Source organism: Penicillium cosmopolitanum (assembly GCF_028827165.1).
Source record: "Penicillium cosmopolitanum strain IBT 29677 chromosome Unknown utg000008l:1.0-4398992.0:1.0-4402845.0, whole genome shotgun sequence".
Classification (NCBI taxonomy): Eukaryota; Fungi; Ascomycota; class Eurotiomycetes; order Eurotiales; family Aspergillaceae; genus Penicillium; species Penicillium cosmopolitanum.
The window spans coordinates 4,241,020-4,259,598 of NW_026622678.1; the positions used below are offsets into that span (position 1 = coordinate 4,241,020).

Consider the following 18,579-nt stretch of genomic DNA (forward strand, 5'->3'; position numbering starts at 1 on the left):
CACGTCGTATACTAATCTTGACCAGACTTTTCGAGAGTAGGTAAATCATCCCCATGGCATCAAGCTGTGGTTTCGGAGTGGAATCAGAGTTTCGAGCGAGGGCTGTCTACCATGGTCATACAAACTGGATATTGGCCAATCCCGTAGAGAGTCAACATGGGAAAGAAGTTCTATATCAACATTGCTAGCCTGTAGATTATTAAACAGGACAATTCCATCTCTCCTCCTTTTTCGAGCGCGACTAGTAAATCGATTATATTTCTCGCAGATTATATGAAATTGGGATCGGACGCATGGCGATCTTTGTCCAATCCGTCATGGCGCCGCTGTCAGCCAGATGCGACCACCGGATCCCGATTGGAATGTATCTGTCATCTAGACGCGCACGCTGCTTCTCACCTTTTCTGTTGTCTGATGGTCGCAGATGATCGATTGCCCCACTGAAGACCATTAAGGCCAGAATATAGACGCAGAAGGCAGAAGATCAGCGCAGTCTTGAGACCAGAACAGCAAATCACTCGCGCTTGCAAGTGTGGTCAGCCTTTGCCCTGGCCAACATGATTCCCACATCCCCACCTCTTAGCGGGTCTGGGGCAATTCCCCAAAGTATTGCGAGGCCTACATCTTCACGAGTTTTACTTCCTCATGCGGCTCACGCGCCGCATGCGAACTCTCGAGACGAAAGTATAAGAGCCAGCGGCTAGTCCTATACTCTGGGTGGAAAAGATCTGCCTCATCACAAATTGGTTCTTGTGGATCAAACATTCCCCGGAAAACACCATCCAACTCGCTTTTCACCATGAAGTTCATTACCGCAACTATTACTACCGCCATCTTGGCCGGCAATGCCCTCGCAGCACCTGGAGGTTCTGGTCTTGCTGCCCGCCTGGAGGCTCGTGGTGTCTTCACTCGCCAGTCACTCCCTAAGATCGACAACTCCGACGAGGTAAACGGCGTTCTTCTAAAGGAAGGCTCCAGCTCGGCCAAAGTCCAGTACAGCAAGAACTGGGCTGGTATCGTCCGCGAGAAGCCCCCTGCTAGCGGTACTTACAATGTCGTCTCCGCAACTTTTACCGTGCCAGACCCTACGGCAACCGATGACTCCGGAGACACTCAAGCTGCCTCGGCCTGGGTTGGTATTGATGGTGATACCTATACCAAGGCTATTCTGCAGACCGGAATTGATGCCTACGTTTCGAATGGCGATGAGAAGTCCTACGACGCTTGGTATGAGTGGTATCCCAACCCAGCGGAGAACTTCCAGATCGACCTCTCTGCCGGCGATGTGATCGTCGCCACAGTTGAATCCAACTCGCCCAGCGAGGGTGTCGCTATTATCGAGAACAAATCCTCCGGAAAGAGTGTTACTAAGACCCTCTCGGCTCCTTCTACTTCTGCCACTCTTGGTGGACAAAATGCTGAGTGGATTGTTGAGGACTTCAACAGTGGTAGCTCCATGGTGCCTCTGGCCAATTTTGGTGAAATTACTTTCACCGGTGCCCAGGCCAAGGGTGGTGACAGCGAGTATGGCGTTAACGATGGCTCGATTCTGGATATTCAACAGAATGGACAGGTGCTGGCGCATGTCGAGGTTGAGAGTGATACTGAGTTTACTGTTACTTACGAGTAAATAAAAATCTCTTGGCTAATTCAAAGTTGTGATTAGCCCGGGCGGTCATGTTTTCTTTTCCTCTCTCTTTTTTTTGGGGACTTGGGAACCTTGGAGGGCGTTCCAAGGTTATTGGTGTTTGGAGTTGCTTTTTAGAACGTGAAATAGAAGGGGGTGGGCTCACGACATTTGAAATGAAAGGATATATTTAATTTCTTAATATAATAGTACTATCTGCTGCGCCAGGCGATTGCTTGAAAAAATACTGTAACTCGTTCCAACTTGGCATTGGCCCTCAGGGCCGCACGACTGAGTGTTTGAAGGCATTCTTTGGGTCATATTGTTGCTTGGCCTTTTTGAGAGTCTCATAACGATTACCATAGATGACCTTCAAATCCAATCTCTCATCTGGACTCAGTGGAATATACGAAATGGGGTAAATGTTGGCTGGGTCTGTCTTCATAAGAGCATCGTAAAAGCGCTGGCCCCACTCCCGCAATTCCTCAAAGACTTCTAGAGAGGAAGACAAGGGAAGAATTTCGACGAGGAAATGCGGATCCCTTGCGTTGAACACCGAGTTTGCAAATTCTCGGGGTGCCTCCGCACGGAGCTCATGTATGCCTAATGCAGGTCCTGAGTATTTGGGTCGACTTTTTGCGTAAGTGCCAATTATATCAACAACCTCGGGTGTCAAATCGTAGAATCCAGGACAGAAAATTGTAGCATATGATGTTTTCTCTGTGATAGTCGCAGCTACCTCACTGAATTCCAAGATCGTAGTTGTCGTGACGTTTTTGACCGCAATAGGAGCCAGTCCGGCTACTCTGTCAACCCACTTTTGGCCTTCTTCGAGATTGGATGAAGACCAAATCACAAAAACCGTGAATGCCCTTCCTTCTGGCCCATCCATCACAGCTTGATATAAGCTCATGGCAGGTGGGATTCCCTCTTCTTTGAGCTTGCGATAATTCTCATTATACTGACGTATCGTGGCGACTAAATCTGCCGATTGGTAGCCGAAGAATCCCCCAAGTATCTGTCTTGGTATTTAGAATCCAAAACAGCTTGATGCGATGCGAATAACTCCATCTTACCTTTTCTGAAGGGTAAACCTTGATGAGAAGTTCGTAAATAACTGCCACAGATCCACCCCCTCCTCGGATGGCCGTGAGCAAAGTCTCGTCGGCGTCCACAATGTTGCCGTGTCCATCCACTACCCGGGCGCCTACGATCTGATCCGATCCAAGCCCGTAGTTATTACTCAAAAGACCGTATCCCCCATGAATAGCCCACCCAGTATATCCGACACTTGGTGTCACTGCGTGGGCGGTTGTCATTTTATGCTTATCAAGCTCTCGGTGGAGATCCAAATTTATCACCCCACCACCAACTTGTGCAGTATGAGAGGCTTTGTCGACATATATATGAGAGACCTCACGCATATCGATCGAGACACCATCTTGTACAACGGTTCGACCGAACATATCATGTCCGCCTCCCCGGACACTGAAAGGCAGATTGCTTGTTGTCAGAATTTTTACCAATGAAGCAATATCCTCGATAGTACGTGGGCGTACGATTATTCCCGGGGTTCTAGTTTCCTGAATAACGAACTGCTCGCGAAGTTCCGCAAAGCCAGGGGATTCTGGGGTTCCATGGCGGATGTGTGGGTTTACCGATAGGAATTGGATGAGTCTATTCATGGTGATAAATGTTGAGGCTAACTCTTTATGTACCCTTGAAAAGAAATAAAGAAGATTGAGTGTCACTGCAGGTGCTTGAAGCGCTATTTATGCTTCTGTGGCATTGGGGTGGGGGGCCTAATCTGACATTTTCCTGACCCAAATAAGCCATTTCGAACAGGAGCCTGACTTCAGGCATGAGTTCGAAGTGGCTCTCTTCGTGATGACGCAAAAGTTTCCGAATCTTGGGATTTCGCCCCTTTTCGATGAGGGCGAGATCATAGAAACCATCGCGAAGTGCAGGAGCATACATTTGTCCATGTTGGGTCGAGATCCCCAAGACCCATACGCTCCGAATAACAGGCTTTCAAAGGTGAATAGCGAATGATGTATTAAGAGAACTTCTATCAACGATAACACAGCATGGCAATGGTTCTAAATATGCTCTAGTTTCTACAACGAAAATGACAGCTTTTGACGCCAGAAAGGGTCGCCTTGCGAACCGTAATTCTAATGCATCCAATTACATGGCATTATATTCTTACACTATCCTCCCCATATCATGCTCTTGCAGCAAACTTTTCGGTCCCTGTGCTTTCATGCCCTCCTGGAAGCCCAAGGCATACACCGGAGATGACGGTGAGTCAATAGAGTTTGTTTATATGCATCATCTCGAGCTGACACGTGTATTGAAAGACTATTAGATCGTCGGCGACAAAGAAAGTATTATTCAGGAGTTCGTGGAGTTTGTCCCTGCAGTCTAGACCATCATCGAGCACGCCGATCAATGTTTGAAGATTTGGGGTTTTTTCGACACGGATATGCCCACCTGGGTAAAAAGTCACGCATCATTGCTGAGCCATGCTACAATCCAGTTTCAACCATGTAATACACCACACCGGCCGGTCAAAGGGGATGGTTAACTAGATACTCTGATTTTCCGGTGGCCATTATTTCTTTCACTGGGATATAGGACAATATGGCACGATGATAGTTGAGGATGCGGTCAGCATTGCTCTCTCTTGGCACTAGGGCGAGAAAAACTAGCAAGGTGGACAATTTACCAGTATTGGCATCATTCGAAGATTGAGAAGAGACTGACTACATTTAACCAATCTGGATGGGCGATCCAGGATACTGTTCGGATCGCGTGCGAGTTTCTCCCTTTGGCACTTTGGTGGGAACGTGATTAAATCCGCGGACAGCGACTGGGATGGTCAGTTTTATGGAGATCTATTTCCTGCATCTATCATAACGTGCGAAAAGTGTTTCAGAAATCGTTGAGCTGTTGGAGAACCCGAAGCCCAGGTAAATACATCACCCAGCCCAGATTGTAATTGAGAGATCGAAGGATCGGCCGACGGAGGAAAGATCAGTGCGAAAGTTTAGATTAGGCTAGGTAACCTTGTCGAAGACGCTTTTTCGATGTCATATTTCCTCCTTTTCCATTTTTCTTTTTCCATTTTCTATTCCTTACGTGCAGATGGACCCGATCCCTCGGGAATTCTATCGGTTGTAAGACATCGTTACATATCTGTATTTGGAAAATCATAAGCTAGGGTGTCATAAAGTGGAGTCGACAACCTAGAACCTTTCCCTCGGATCACACAGGAGAATTGTTGACGTGGTAAGATGTACGCGACTCGGAGGAGCCCCGCAGCATCCCGAAGCAACTAGAATCCTTCTTCAACGGTCGCTATCTCCGATTCATCAAATAGAAAAAACTGATTTTGGAGAGAACAAGCGCTCTAGTCTTGTATTCCCCATGTAAATGCCCTATCGTCGTGTTTTATTCTCATGAACCCTTGACCTTCTCCCCTCAGCCTTGACAACGCCAAATTTGGGCCGTCATACGAGAGGGCCGGGCGAGTTGGGCCGATGGGGCCGTCCGTTCAACAATTCCACTCCACTTGCCATCCCTGTTCAACCAACTGGCATTGGCTACCGACACCTCGGGTTAGAGGGAGGGGTTCTGGGTGGGCTTGGAAAAGCGCCGATCTGGGATCTCACCCGCGTTGCATGAAATTCAAGGGAGAGCCCAGTGAGCGAGGCATCTTCCCGGGAGGCAGTCTGCTTCGAAAGCACCTTTTTTTTCTCTTTCCCCCCCCCTTTTGTCAAAAGCTTCCATCTGTCCGAGAAATTTTGCGTCTTCGGCTTGCCCGGGCCAATATTAAGAACACGGGGTCAAAGTGATACATCGCCTGCAGATGGACCCTCTTCCGGTAACGCGGTACGCGAGTCAAATCCCGGCTCCAGGGCTGACCGCGGAAAGACGTGTCCTGCTTCTGCATAAGCCTGGTGCTTTGTGTCTTCGGCGTGTACCCCAGGACCTACATATTTATTTCTTCCTTTGTCTCCCCTGGGGCCACCAGCACCATCGTGTCGGGTCCGTAGCGGATAATTACCTGCCATTCGATCCCAAATAGGGACGCAGACCGCCCATTTCGCATCTAAGCCTTGAAGTAAACCCCCCAATCCTGACAAGCCGCTGTAGTGCTAAAGTGGATTGGGGGATTCCGGAAATTTCTGTGGCCTAAATTAGTACTCGTACATACAAGCCGTGGGGAGTGGATGTGTATTAACTATGGAGTACGGAGTACATACATAAGTGTAAATTTTTTCCAAGTGGGCTGTAGATCATAATTGCAGATCCTGGTCGTCTCATGGGCCCATCGGCTCAGCCGAGATGGTTCGGATTGAAAGAAAACAAGCAGAAAATCCACGATCAGTACGGAGGACTCCGTGCACATCCCTGTTGCCGCATGACTTTAATTTAGGGGCCCGTCTTTACCATCCTGGGGCTTGTCCCGACACACTGGTTGAACCTGGTGGGGATAGGAATGCTTTAACTTCGAAACAACACTATTCGCATGAGCTAGGTTCCCGACAATCTGGGTCGGAATCGCGTACATTTCCCTTGCGCGCTGGCTTGGCCTTGAAAAACGGTGCCGGTGGCTCTCCGCCGAGGCCAACTTTTCCTTCTTCTAGCTGATTTCCCCCACTTTCGTTAGCTTTGGCGTTTCCAGCCATTCCAGCTCCTATGCTGGTGCTACAATTGCTCCCCCTATACCATGGCGAATATCGCAGATATTGCAGATATACAGGTCGATCCAGATGTTAGCGTCAGTCAATCAGTTTCAAATTCCATGCTGGCCCAACAACTGACAGGTGGATCAGACTTCATCCAGCGACTATGATAGTATACGCAGTGACTTGACGTCTCTGACGGAGTCTGTTTATTCCTACATCTACGAGAATGGGCGCACCTACCACGCTTACCGATCCGGGTCTTATGTATGGGTGGCCTCTCCGAGTGCTGATTTTCGTCTGGACCAGCTGACAATATAGTTCCTCCCCAATGATGAGCGGGAACAAGGTATGATCGGTCCCATTTTCCCGAGCCGGTCAGATGGACTGACATGAATGCTTAAACAGATAGACTCGATGTTTTGCATCATGTTTTCCGCCTTGTCCACGGTGGCGGCTTGTGTCAAACGGAACTCGAGCATCCACAAAGAATTCTTGACATTGGCACAGGGACAGGCATTTGGGCCATTGAGGGTTTGTTTCGACCGTTCCGGCCTTTCAGTTATATATAGCTTACAATAAATCACAGTTGGGGACCAATTCCCAGGAGCAGAGGTTATCGGTGTGGATTTGTCACCGATTCAACCCGGATGGTAAATACAATCTGGATCCTTCCGGTGAGATTGATGCTGAAAATGTTCCAGGGTTCCGCCAAACGTTCGTTTCGTGATCGAAGATATGAATCAGTCGGACTGGAGCTTTGCTGAAGGCTCATTTGATTTGATCCATATCCGATGCCTCGCTGGTTGCCTTGATGACTGGACTGCGTTCCTACGCCGGTGTTACGAGTAGGTTCATACAAAGAAATGAAGGCCAGTGAGGCCAGTCAGAACCGATCTTTGCTGACCGAATTTTCAGCCATCTCAGACCCGGGGGCCGAATTGAAGTGGCAGATTGCTATCCGCATCTCGAATGTGACGATGACACATGGTCAAATGATAGTTATCTACGGACCTGGCAGGTAAGTTTATCACTTCTCCGAACTCCTGCATAAATGCTCATTCTCGAAAAGACCGAGTACCACCGAATAACCGGAGTCCAGGGTAGACTTTGGGATTTGTCAACCTGCTTGAAAGAACTGGTCTCAGAAGCCGGATTTGAGAATGTCGAGTTGTCAGAATTCCGAGTTCCGATGGGGAGTTGGGCAAAGGATCCAAAATTGAAGGAGATAGGGCGCTATTTTCGGGCTCAGTTCATCGATGGTGCCGTGGAGAGCTATTCGCTTGCTCTGTTCACACGGTTTGGGAATTGGACATCTGCCGAAGTGCAGGTCTTACTGGCTCGAGTGAGAGCAGAGCTTCGACAGAATAAAATCCACGTCTATTCTCGAATGTAGGTGACCCTAACCGCAGGTGATACTATCACCTTCCGCAATGACTGATCCACGTCTTAAAATTGAACATTGACGGCTAACCTTGGAACTGAAATAGGGGGTTTGCGCTAGGACAAAAGCCGGCATGAAAATTGGGGCTTGCACTACTAGTATATATGGGGATCTCGGAAACCTTCAAAAATAGAAGGCAGTGATAATGACTTATGACTATAGACATGATACCAATACAAGAATCACCTTTAATTTGGACAAAGAGTCCCGTCACAAATACTACCTACCTAGGTAGCAATAGAATCATATGTTTATATGTTTTATTCAACTTGAACATCTCTTGAAGACTGTATGCCAAGATTGTTGTTTGATTTTTGGAGCCTCAGGCCAAATTCCGCTCCCTTTTCCTTCAACCTTCACATTTCTTCTTTACTTCCCCCCCCCCCCTTCCCCTTTCTTTCCCATTTCTCCCCAAACGAGAATACTATACTGTATACTAGCACATATTATTAACCATGGAAATATGGAATCATTGACTTTGCGCCCTGAACCCCCGGATTCCTTTCGCATCAGGCGCAAGCCCGTCTCCAACCCCAACTTGCGGGCAACTGTCGATCCCCCATCTCACAACACAAGCTCGCTAGCTCCGCCGCGTTCATTGTCCAGACCCCCATCCTACACTGATTTATTTGGGCCGGCACACCGAGACTGTCCGGTGACACCTCAAAGGCCTCGAACAGCTGGGGCGACATCCTCATCGGCCTCCTTATCACAAACACAAACACAGGCACCGCCACCGCCACCGCCACAACTGCCAACCCCCGTCCAAAGGGCGTATGGGGAAGCTCGGCACTTTCTCGGGGGTTTGATCAGTCACCCAGCAGAGTCAAACAAGCATTTCACCCTATTGCGCCATGGATTTCCAGTCGTCTTCTATCGTGGAAATGTCACGTCGGTCGCGGTGTCTATCTTCTCCGATAGCCCTTTGCCGCTCGATCGGACTCTCTGGCTGCAGAACAGAGGCTGGTCCGGAACAACCGGAATGCGCACTAAAGCCTTGTTTCGATTAAACGACAGTTGGCTTGATGTCACACCAGGCATGCCCGTACGAGCCGACCAAGTGAACCCGGATGATGAACGTGCTTGGCAGCGCGATATCAAAAAGTTTCGCAAGAAGGCTCCCCAACGTCCTCGTGATACGCATCAGTTGCGCGAGACAGTTGTCGTGCGAATCCCAGCTGAGGCTGGTGATGGTTATTTCCAGCTGGTACTCTGTCAGGGCCCCAAGAAGAAGGTTCTAGGCAACAGTCCAGTCTTCCGTGTTCTTTCGACCTCGGCCAGCCCCCACTCCATTCGCGGTGCTAGCCTTAGTACAATGCCGCTTGAAGTTGGCGCAATGGTGGTCGGTTTATATGCGAAAACTGCCGCACGAACTGCAGCCGCTCCCGCCTCTGCGGCGTTTGCTACCAGAGTCGATCGATATCGCCCGACCTGGGTCAAACAAACTGCAGTACAAAAGGCTTATACTGCAAGTGGTGTTGAAACACGCGTTGCAGGACTTTTCAACTCCTCTGCTGGTCCGGGTCAAGGTGTCACAGTCGATCAAAGTGTTTCCCCAATCGCTTGTCAATTACCAGTGGAGGATAGTCCACAGGCACCATTTCCACTGACCTTCAAAGCCCGAGGCCAAGTTGACAACTTCGCACCTTTCAATAGTCCCACAGACACTCCAAAGTTGACCCTTACAAATCCTCCCGACTGGGTAGTTGAGCAGCTGCGTGGATACTTTTTTGGCTGGGCAAGGTTCGACGCAACTACTGAGAAAGATCCCTCATTAGGTTCTTGGTCCCCCATGATTTTGGCCGTTCGAACTTTGGATCCACTCCAGGCTTCACGTGTCAATATTTCACAAATCTCGAAACATATTGTAACACTACGTTTATTGGACGAGGTACCATTACAGACAAGCAAGGTTCAAATCCGGGTGTTGGGGTTCCTCAGAGTTGATGTTCCGCCTCCCAGAGGTAGCACTAGCCAGGAACTTGCAGATGCGCAGGCTGCGGCCGGAGAAGCAGCTATTCTAGCTGATGCTTATGATGCTGATGTAGTGCAGAATACCTTGGCGTATCCAGGTTGGTCACCTGAAACCCCTAGTGCACTTGAGATCCAGAAGCAACAATCGAGCTGGGTTGATCGAAGCATGGAAGGATACGCAAATATGCGGGCCAAAGGGCAGAAATGGGTCGATCAAGTGCCGTTGCATAAACTTGGGGTTCGTTCAGAGACTGATGCATGGCGGGAGAGACAAGTGGCTGTCAATGGGTTTTGGATCGTTCGATGAGTTGAGCACAAACTTCCGTCTTGTATTTTATTGCGCCACGCAGGGCAGGTACTACTGGGTCCTAATACTATAATCACCCGGTGTATTTTATGTATACTACTAGTACATTTAATACTATCATTCATTCATTTATCGCTTGCTAACGGCATGAGATCCATCCTGGTATCATCCTCTCAAGGCCCGACAGGCGGCTCCGAGGCGGCCAAGTTGCACTGTCGAAACAGGCGCACCTCATCGGGTTTGAAAGCCCCAACCACAGAATGCAGTACACCACGATTGTTAAACAAGACAAGGTCACCATCCTCCCAGTCATGTGGGTACACATATTGAGGACTGATTGCAGGGCGCTGCAATTTATAGACAATCTCGCGCACTTCCTCCAAGTCATCAATCACCGTTCCGTCTTCAAGATGAATCTTGCGCATTGCGGATGGATGGATCTGTAATGCGAGCCTTCCTGTTTCTGGATTCTTCCAGCACATGGGGAAAACCATGATTTTCGATGGATCGATTGGGGGTAGCTCTGAGTCTGGTAATTCGAGACCTTCAGAGTGCATGCCTAGTCCAGTGGAGCGAGAACGAGCAGGACTCATCCAGATGTACCTATTGGTTTTATGTCAGCTGAAAAATGAACTGGAAAGCGCGGATGGAACATAGGAACTTACGGATGAGGCGCATATTCGATCTTGCTTGTGCGGACAAACTCCTGGTCTTCTGAAGAAAGCAATTCGTACATTCGCTGCCCGCTCACAAATGCCGTTGTCCCAAGGGGAACGTCCATTGTTTCACCGGATCCATCATCGTAAATCAGCGTCTGACGACGGCCCTTGGGAACATTGACTGCCAAAAGTGTGGTCACTTGTGGGGGGTAGAGATCGTATAATGCAGCATCGATATGCCATCGGTAAAAGCGGGTAAAGTCGTAGTCTTGCTCGTCTGGAATATGATCTTTGTGGAAGGTCCGATGATGGGGGTGCCTTAATTGCACATCCTTTAATCCTTCGTATGAAGGCACAAAGCCATTGCCGATTACCTGGACCTGGGGCTGATGTGGGACAGTCTTGAGATCTGGGTGCAGGATGGAGCGCTTTGCATCGATTGTCTTTCCGTGTCCGTAGTTCTGCGAGATCGGATCGAATCGCCTGGTGAGCTCATATTGTGCTTTGGGAGATAGCTTGTTTTGGTTCTTGAAAACTACAACGTGGTAGTTGTAGAGCGCTTTGCGGATCGAGGCGAATTGTTCATCTAGGACGTGTCAGCAGCTAGAACTTGAGCATATATCGGAGGATTTCACAAACCGGTTAAGTTTTCCAAATCAAGTCCATCAATTTGCGCGCCGAAATCAATGTCCGAGCCCTTCGGTGGCTGTAGCGGTCGGACGGTCGGCAAGGTTACAGTCATAGTAGCGGACATGGCTGTTCGGCGAGTGGGTTTCGGCACGGATAGCCGAACTGGGAGGAAGGGAAGTTTATAGTTTGAGTCCAAGCGCGCCGTATATAGTCTTCCTAAAAATCCGAGATGCGGACGCCGAGAAAGACACGGTCTGCGGCGCATGCCGAATTTATAGGCGAGTCTCATCGGCAAGCAATAGGTGGTGTCGTCAGCTGTGTTGATTATCAAGTGCGGACGAGTGCGGGTGAGTGCGGGTTTTTTCGATAAGATCGGACGCATCGAACACCACGAAGAGAAAGAAGGATCATAGGAATAGCCGATACTGGGCCGAATATATGATAACTTACCTACCTAGGCGAGAAATGTGATTCGAGGAAATATACATGGAGCTGTGAAGTACCGATTCCGTGCTCAGGTGCCAGCTCCGAGCCCAGATCTGCCCCAGATTTCGCCACAATGACGGAAATATCACTGAAGCAGGCAAAATAAACGTCAAGCCAGTTCGTCTCGTGACAAATTTGAAGGTTCGAGTGCTTTTAGCATTTAAAGATAAATTTCTTTCGGATTCCAATGGAATTGTGCACTGAGGTAAAAAAAATAACACAATTAGGTACTAGTAGCTATCAGGCGTAACTACCGACTGGCGCCTCCTACTTGTAGTTATACCTAGACACTAGGTACTAGTAGTAGTTAGTAAGGGGGATATATATCTGAAAGTGGAATTTCAAACTGACTCTGGATACTTGAATGCCCTTTAGCCTAAACACATGGGCAGCCACCACCGCGACTCTTCACCATAGTTTCCACCACGGGCCACGGGCTCTCTCCGGTCCCTCGGCAGATATGATCTCCTCAAGTCCGGTATGCATATCGACCTCTTCTGGTCGCCATGCCCATGGATCGCTCCAGAATAAGGCTCGGTGGCCGAAGTAGAGTATTAGGAACGCCGGAATCCCGATATAGGCGGTAAAGAAGTTGCTGACAGACCACTCAGATGGGAAAAAGACAGTGAAACCATTGATCAACGCCATAACAGTTGCACCTGCCAGGCCAAAAACCGCTCCGTAGGGCTGGATTTTGGACTTGTAAGGCTGTTCGATTCCTTGCGCTTTTACTGCCTTTCGGAAACGGAAATAAACAATCACACAACAAATCCAAGAGATGAAGCCTGACGTGTTAGTAAAGTTGACAAACCAGTTGAATACGATAGAACTCGAATTTCCGACCGATAGGTAAGCCAGGCATGAGAAGCAGGCTGATACGGCGACGGCATAGTAGGGCACGCCCCAGCGATTGCAGGATTTGAAGATACTGGGCGCATTTCCTGACATGGCTAGAGAGTACAATGAGCGAGAGGACATGTACAGGAATGAGTTCCCAGCCGACCATGCCGAAGTCAGAACTGCTGCATTGACGATATGATCCAGAACAGGAATCCCGGCGTTTTTTATTCCCACCACGAAGGGTGACGAGTTGACTGTGCCATCCCCTTTCGTCAGGCGGGCTGCATTGGACGGGCAAATAACACCGATAGCGAGTACGCTGAAGATGTAGAAGAAGACCAGTCGGTAGATGTAGCGTCGTGCAGCGCGTGGTACATTGCGACGAGGAGATTCCATTTCACCGCCGCTGATAATTATTAACTCAGGTGCGAATATGAAGGCGATTGCACTGGAGACGGTGCACTTAAGTAGACCAACGAAGCGGCCAGCGTTTCCATCCACAATGTAAGTGTTGAACGACCCCGGATCCTTCCAGTACCTGAAGCCTAGACGATCGTGCGACGGACCACCGCCCCAGAATAAAATGAAGGACAGAAAGAGCAATCCAATGAGGGTGATAATTTTGATCCCGGCAAACCAAAATTCGGTCTCCCCGTAGAATCTGACCGGCAGGAAATTCAATGCGATGATGACCACCATCATTATGGTAATCCAGACAGCAATGTTGACGGTCGCATTGGTATCCCAAAAACCAATAACCAAGCCAGCTGCAGTGATCTCGTATGGCACTAATATACCTAGAGAGTACCAGTATAGGTATCCCATGGCAAAGCCGAGGCTCCTACTTACGTATCTGAATCCATTGAAGCTCATTGTGGCCCCTCTAGAAATATTAGAAGTGGCCGGTGAAAGAAAGATTGCCATAGACTCGACAAGGTCGAGAACTTTGTCTCAATGTTGACATACCATGTACAGGAAGATAAGCACCTATCTCAGCGATGGCAGTTACAAGTCCGTAGACCATGGCAGAGATAAAAAGATATCCGAGCAGAAGGGAAGCAGGGCCGCCGATCGCCAATGATTGGCCGGATGATACGAAAAGACCTTTGAATAGTCAGCGCAATACACCACAGGTACCTAGATTCAGCTTTACCTGTCCCGATTGTTCCACCCAAGGCCATTAGTTGCACATGTCGGTTCTTTAGACCACGCTGAGTTGTCGCGTAGCGCTCATCCAGAAGATTTTCCTGGACTAGACTGCGCACTGCTTTTCCCTTTTCAGTCACCAGCTGCTCATCATAGCCCTTACGCGGCGGGGCCGTTTCGATATTCGACATGTTCGAGTTGTTGACTTCACGAGTAAATACTTGGGAAACGGATGATCCCCAGGAATGGGGATACAAACATACTTAAATAAATGTTCCACTTCAGCTCCGGCATCCCGTGCAGCGAGCCAAGCCGTTAGGGCCCTGTGATAAGCTAACCGAAGCCAAGGACGCTAAGGAGTCCGGGGAACACATGTAATGAATGAGGGCCTCATTTCATTTTATTCTTTCGTATTCCGTTGCATGACAGGCTGTTGTAGAGTAGCCAAAAGAGGCCCAGCCGCAAGTAAATTCCAACCAGCAAATAACAAGGAAGAACAAGGCCTGCTTCTCATTTTCCCCAGTTATTTTTCAACCATCCACGCCACTACTCGTACTGCACACTCGCATTGGTCGCGAGCATCAAAAGAAGAAAAATTACAATCTCACCCCCTCGTTCAAAACAGAAGCTGTCAGGCTGTCAGCCACACCGGCAGCTCTCCGGTTGACCGGGATGGCGCATGTCGCCTTAACGCTCTGCGACGTCGAGACTGGTTACTTTGTGCTTCAAGCCAAACATGCCACAGCGATGGCCTCACGACCGGACCGGTGGCCGGACCGGAATATATGCGACACACAGTCTCTTAAAAGGACTGGTAACCGAGCGCGCAAGCGACGGCTTCTAAAAATCCTTTGTCTTATCAGCATTCAGGTAGAATGCAGGGATCGAAGCGACGGCAGCATTTGGTGGTGGTGGCGGCCAGATAAACTGTCGCTAGGACAAGAAAGGAATAGGGCATGGTAGAGTGTGAGCTTCTGCCAATGGGAAGTTGATTTTATCAGCAACACGAGGCCGAGGCGGTGCCCAGACGGGATATAACTCAGTCTAACACGAATGGGGGGTAAGGCACAATCACAAGCCAAGGCAATCAGCAATGTCCCTGCATCGGCCGAAGGAAAGTCCGGACCACCTGATCTGGCAGATTACTACCTATGCTAAATCATATTCAAGATGATTTACCAGATGCCTCGTGTTTTATGTCAGCTGAGATTTCCTCGAGAGACGGGGAACTTCCATACTATGGCTAGATTTGATTACAATCGAAACTAGTTAGGTAGAATGTTTGACGATTCAAAAAGAGGCTTAGAGTCCAACCCTTGAACATTATATGCAACCCGAGTCAATATTTTGGTGTCCTCGAGAAGCTCAACATTGTGCACTAATTCAACTTTGCCTATCCAATATATCAATACAAATTATGCACTTAATAGAAGGCCGTGGATTAAGATCAAACTTCGAACTATGTCTATATCCACCAACATTCATGACATCCAATGGAAAATAACTTCGCCTTATGGAGTTGACCTTGCAGGGAGTTTTAAACGTACGAAGTGCGTGTGTCAGCACGTAATTCCAGGCCATTTAGTTGACTCTCAACAGCGCTGAAATTACTATCGTTGCGGGCTACATAGAAACAAAAATAAATACAAATATTACCTGTTACGTGAAAGGAGTAGGGAGACTGTGTTAACTCATTAATAGCAAAAACTCTTCCCACATACGAACCAGTGGACTAAGTAGGTCGGTGCGCATTTGAACAAAGAGGATCGGGTGGAACGAGCTTGGGACCACATATCCTTGTGTACAGTTTCTTGATGTCTAAAGAAATACCCAAGTTGATTTTGAAACAGAGTGTTTTCGGTCTGGTATATGAGTTATTACTTTAATACTAAACTTTCAACTCTACTGGTAAGAAACACGATGCGGTTCTAACCAATCACTGGGACTATGCTATGCAAGGGGTTATCTGCTTACCAGATGCATTGGGGACAAGCTCCTTCGGCTCCTCCCCACAAAGTCTTGCGAATTGTGGATCGGACGGCGGCGCACATGCTTTAGATTCCGTCCAAAGTGAGATTTGAGAAAACGCAAATCGATATAAGCATAACTCTGCTAATGCAGCTCTTGATGGTTTTCTTACAAGTCGCACTTAGCTACTACCACCCTTTTCTATTCTGATGTACAGTAGTAGTATCCACCGCGAAGGTGGAATAATATCAACGATAGATGCAACTCACTAGTCAAGTATCTGTGCCCATCTTTATTTATCGGGAGATATATGGGCGATAAAACTTGACAATCTCCGCAGCCGGGAAATTGACGGTAGATTTGTCCACAAAAATGAAGATGTAAACTTCACTTGACATTTAACTCGCCCTGGCTTGACAGCAAATTGAAGTATGAAATTCGGGAATGATGATTCTGAGCAAAATGCAAAGTAATTTTCGATGGCATCGGAAATACGATCGCGCAATCCTTCTGGCCCCGGAATAGATGTGTATGGTAGCCCCCGGGCCAGTGTCGGTTTCGCATTACCGGCCTCGCACGCGCAATTATTTTCCAATATGCAGCGCTTTCGGGCCGAGGGGCTCTTGCTGAAATTTTGAAATCCTCCTCTTCTATGTGGCAGTCTCCATTTTCAATGTTGACTGGACACATTTCTTCGCGGGTCCTTTCTTCAACCTTCGTCACCTAGTACTAGATGCTTGGAGTTGTGCTTCATCACCAAGCGGTTCTAGCGTCCTCTTCCTGTCATACCAGTTAAAGTTTCTTTTCGTATATCAGTTTTACACTTTCATCTAGCACATGTCAGAGGTGTATCAAAAATTGTTTAGCTTTTGACACCTCGAAGGTGGAATTTGGGCGCCAACCTGAAACTTCTCATTCTGTCTTCTATGGGGTTAAATTTAATCTCTACTGACATGAAAGTTCACATGAACATACTATGTACAAAAAGATTCATTCCAAAGGTTTAAACAGGGACCGCCATGCTCGAGCCTTTCTTCCCATTGGTATTCTTGACAGACTGGAGTAACATGGACGGGTAACAAAGCGGACCTTACAAATCCTCTCGCAGATCGCCAGTTTCGAACCAGTTGCGACCTTGCTGATCTTGATGATAGGTGCCGTCCGTATATTGAAGGGGATCAATTTTGAAGCCCATCCATCTCCGATATAAGTCTTCCGGACACTGTGTCGAGAACATGTAGGACACACGATAGAGGATATTATCCCAGCGGTGGTCCCAGTTCCAGATACTATCTTCGCAACCGTTGATTTTCTCAGGAGTACCAGGATTCAGTATGCGGCCTAACTCCTTCGACGTCCGTTTACCGTCAACGTAGACAGGCTGGGCAACGTGCACTGCTTTTAAACCGTTCCACAGTGCCAATGTTGGAGCAGTCATCTCAGACGCCAGGTCAATCCCCCAGTGACTTTGTGTAATTTATGCATTTGCTGTGCCAGGCTCTTCGAAATGCGCCCCATGGCGACAGGAGATGCCTGGTGGGGAACATCTTCCCGAAGGCCCGACACAGCATATGTGAAGACTCAGCGAGTGCGAACGGGGTCGAAAGTAGGAAGAAAGGTAATCAAATCGGCCTCCTCATTAACACCCCATTCAAACTTGTCATCTTCTGGGGAGAAACGGGGGATTGAGGGCCCACTGGGATCATTGGAGGCTCGGTATTCGCAGCGGAAGATGCGTGAATGAATCCAGATAGATCCATCGGGCCCCAGATACTGTTTTGGCCTCTCATAGAAGCGTCGACCATACGCATAAATCGTCCCCACGTTCCATGGGCTCCTGGAATTAAGAAGTAGGAGTTTCGCACCCAAAGGTACTTTCGAGGCTGTGCCTTGGCAAACTTCACAGCTTGCTCTAGAAAGTGATAGGCATGGCCGGTGAACCTGGAATCCATTTCCAGCTGCCAATAATAATCAGATTGTTGGAGAGTTTGAGCAAAGATTTGAACTGGTTGCAAGTATTGGGATTTTGTGCTATTAATAGTTTATAATCAGATTAGAGGCTAGCTGATTTTGCATACCTGTGATCTTCGACCTTGGGATACCATGACTCTAAAGTCTGATTGTTGAAAAGAACGGTCAGAACCATAAACTCCGGTGGCACGAATTTAGCCTTAACTTGCCGGGTAGAGTCGAGGTCTTCTTGGTTAAGTGGGATGTTTTGTCTTTCAGCGTGGCACAGAATGTAGACCTGATACTCGCCCCCGGAGTGTAGCGACAGCTCCATAATGAGAGAACGAACATGTTGTTTGAAGTCATCGGTCCATTCCATATCATGCCAAGCACGTAGAATAGCAGCCGATCGTGCTTTGTGTTGAGAATCAGTGGAAGAAGAAATAGGCTGATCGCGAGGGAGTTTCCTGGAAGAATCTCGAGGGCTAGCAGGCAAGAAATGCATAATTTGCATATCAGTCAGGCCTTGACCGTATCTGTCAGCATTTAATTCGGAACATTGCGCCTGCATTGTCCCCCAGCTGGCTTTATTCCAATCTACTCGTGGTGGCTGCCAAACATTAAATTTACCCATGCTGTTGTTGCTTTCGTATCATTTCAAGACTCTACCTCGACGAGTGTACTCGTATGTAGCGTCTCACTACGTATCGCGCCTCTCTCAGCCATGAGGCAATGTACTGTTCAAGAAATAATCAAACCCAATGTATCCCGCGCCTTGATGAGCCATTGGTACATACTGGCGCGATAGATAATGATCTCTGCATTGGCCGATCGAGCTTTCCATCGAATACACGAAG

General features: G+C 48.3%; 7 protein-coding genes across 7 annotated transcripts; 3 read left to right on the forward strand and 4 right to left on the reverse strand.

Moving 5' to 3' along the window:
• Positions 1-799: 799 nt before the first annotated feature.
• On the forward strand, positions 800-1,630 carry N7509_008132 (A4/G1 family peptidase; the record flags this gene model as incomplete). Its single annotated transcript, XM_056632769.1, has 1 exon — positions 800-1,630. The coding sequence occupies one exon, from the start codon at positions 800-802 to the stop codon at positions 1,628-1,630; it is 831 nt and encodes a 276-aa protein (XP_056488320.1).
• A 274-nt stretch (positions 1,631-1,904) lies between these two features.
• On the reverse strand, positions 1,905-3,312 carry N7509_008133 (FAD-binding oxidoreductase; the record flags this gene model as incomplete). Its single annotated transcript, XM_056632770.1, has 2 exons — positions 1,905-2,645; positions 2,704-3,312. The coding sequence occupies 2 exons, from the start codon at positions 3,310-3,312 to the stop codon at positions 1,905-1,907; spliced, it is 1,350 nt and encodes a 449-aa protein (XP_056488321.1).
• Positions 3,313-6,362: 3,050 nt separating this feature from the next.
• On the forward strand, positions 6,363-7,759 carry N7509_008134 (class I SAM-dependent methyltransferase; the record flags this gene model as incomplete). The annotated part of the gene is made up of 9 exons (XM_056632771.1): positions 6,363-6,413; positions 6,469-6,585; positions 6,640-6,667; positions 6,727-6,852; positions 6,908-6,971; positions 7,023-7,166; positions 7,237-7,339; positions 7,391-7,663; positions 7,715-7,759. The coding sequence occupies 9 exons, from the start codon at positions 6,363-6,365 to the stop codon at positions 7,757-7,759; spliced, it is 951 nt and encodes a 316-aa protein (XP_056488322.1).
• A 466-nt stretch (positions 7,760-8,225) lies between these two features.
• N7509_008135 (LipA and NB-ARC domain protein) lies at positions 8,226-10,043 on the forward strand (the record flags this gene model as incomplete). The annotated part of the gene is made up of 1 exon (XM_056632772.1): positions 8,226-10,043. The coding sequence occupies one exon, from the start codon at positions 8,226-8,228 to the stop codon at positions 10,041-10,043; it is 1,818 nt and encodes a 605-aa protein (XP_056488323.1).
• Positions 10,044-10,216: 173 nt separating this feature from the next.
• N7509_008136 (TauD/TfdA family dioxygenase) lies at positions 10,217-11,456 on the reverse strand (the record flags this gene model as incomplete). The annotated part of the gene is made up of 3 exons (XM_056632773.1): positions 10,217-10,646; positions 10,709-11,288; positions 11,342-11,456. The coding sequence occupies 3 exons, from the start codon at positions 11,454-11,456 to the stop codon at positions 10,217-10,219; spliced, it is 1,125 nt and encodes a 374-aa protein (XP_056488324.1).
• Positions 11,457-12,226: 770 nt separating this feature from the next.
• On the reverse strand, positions 12,227-13,995 carry N7509_008137 (proline permease PrnB; the record flags this gene model as incomplete). The annotated part of the gene is made up of 3 exons (XM_056632774.1): positions 12,227-13,455; positions 13,625-13,762; positions 13,812-13,995. The coding sequence occupies 3 exons, from the start codon at positions 13,993-13,995 to the stop codon at positions 12,227-12,229; spliced, it is 1,551 nt and encodes a 516-aa protein (XP_056488325.1).
• Positions 13,996-16,868: 2,873 nt separating this feature from the next.
• Positions 16,869-18,356, reverse strand: N7509_008138 (uncharacterized protein; the record flags this gene model as incomplete). The annotated part of the gene is made up of 3 exons (XM_056632775.1): positions 16,869-17,238; positions 17,417-17,803; positions 17,851-18,356. Coding segments are annotated over 3 exons (1,263 nt in total), but the record flags the coding sequence as incomplete, so codon positions are not given.
• Positions 18,357-18,579: the final 223 nt, after the last annotated feature.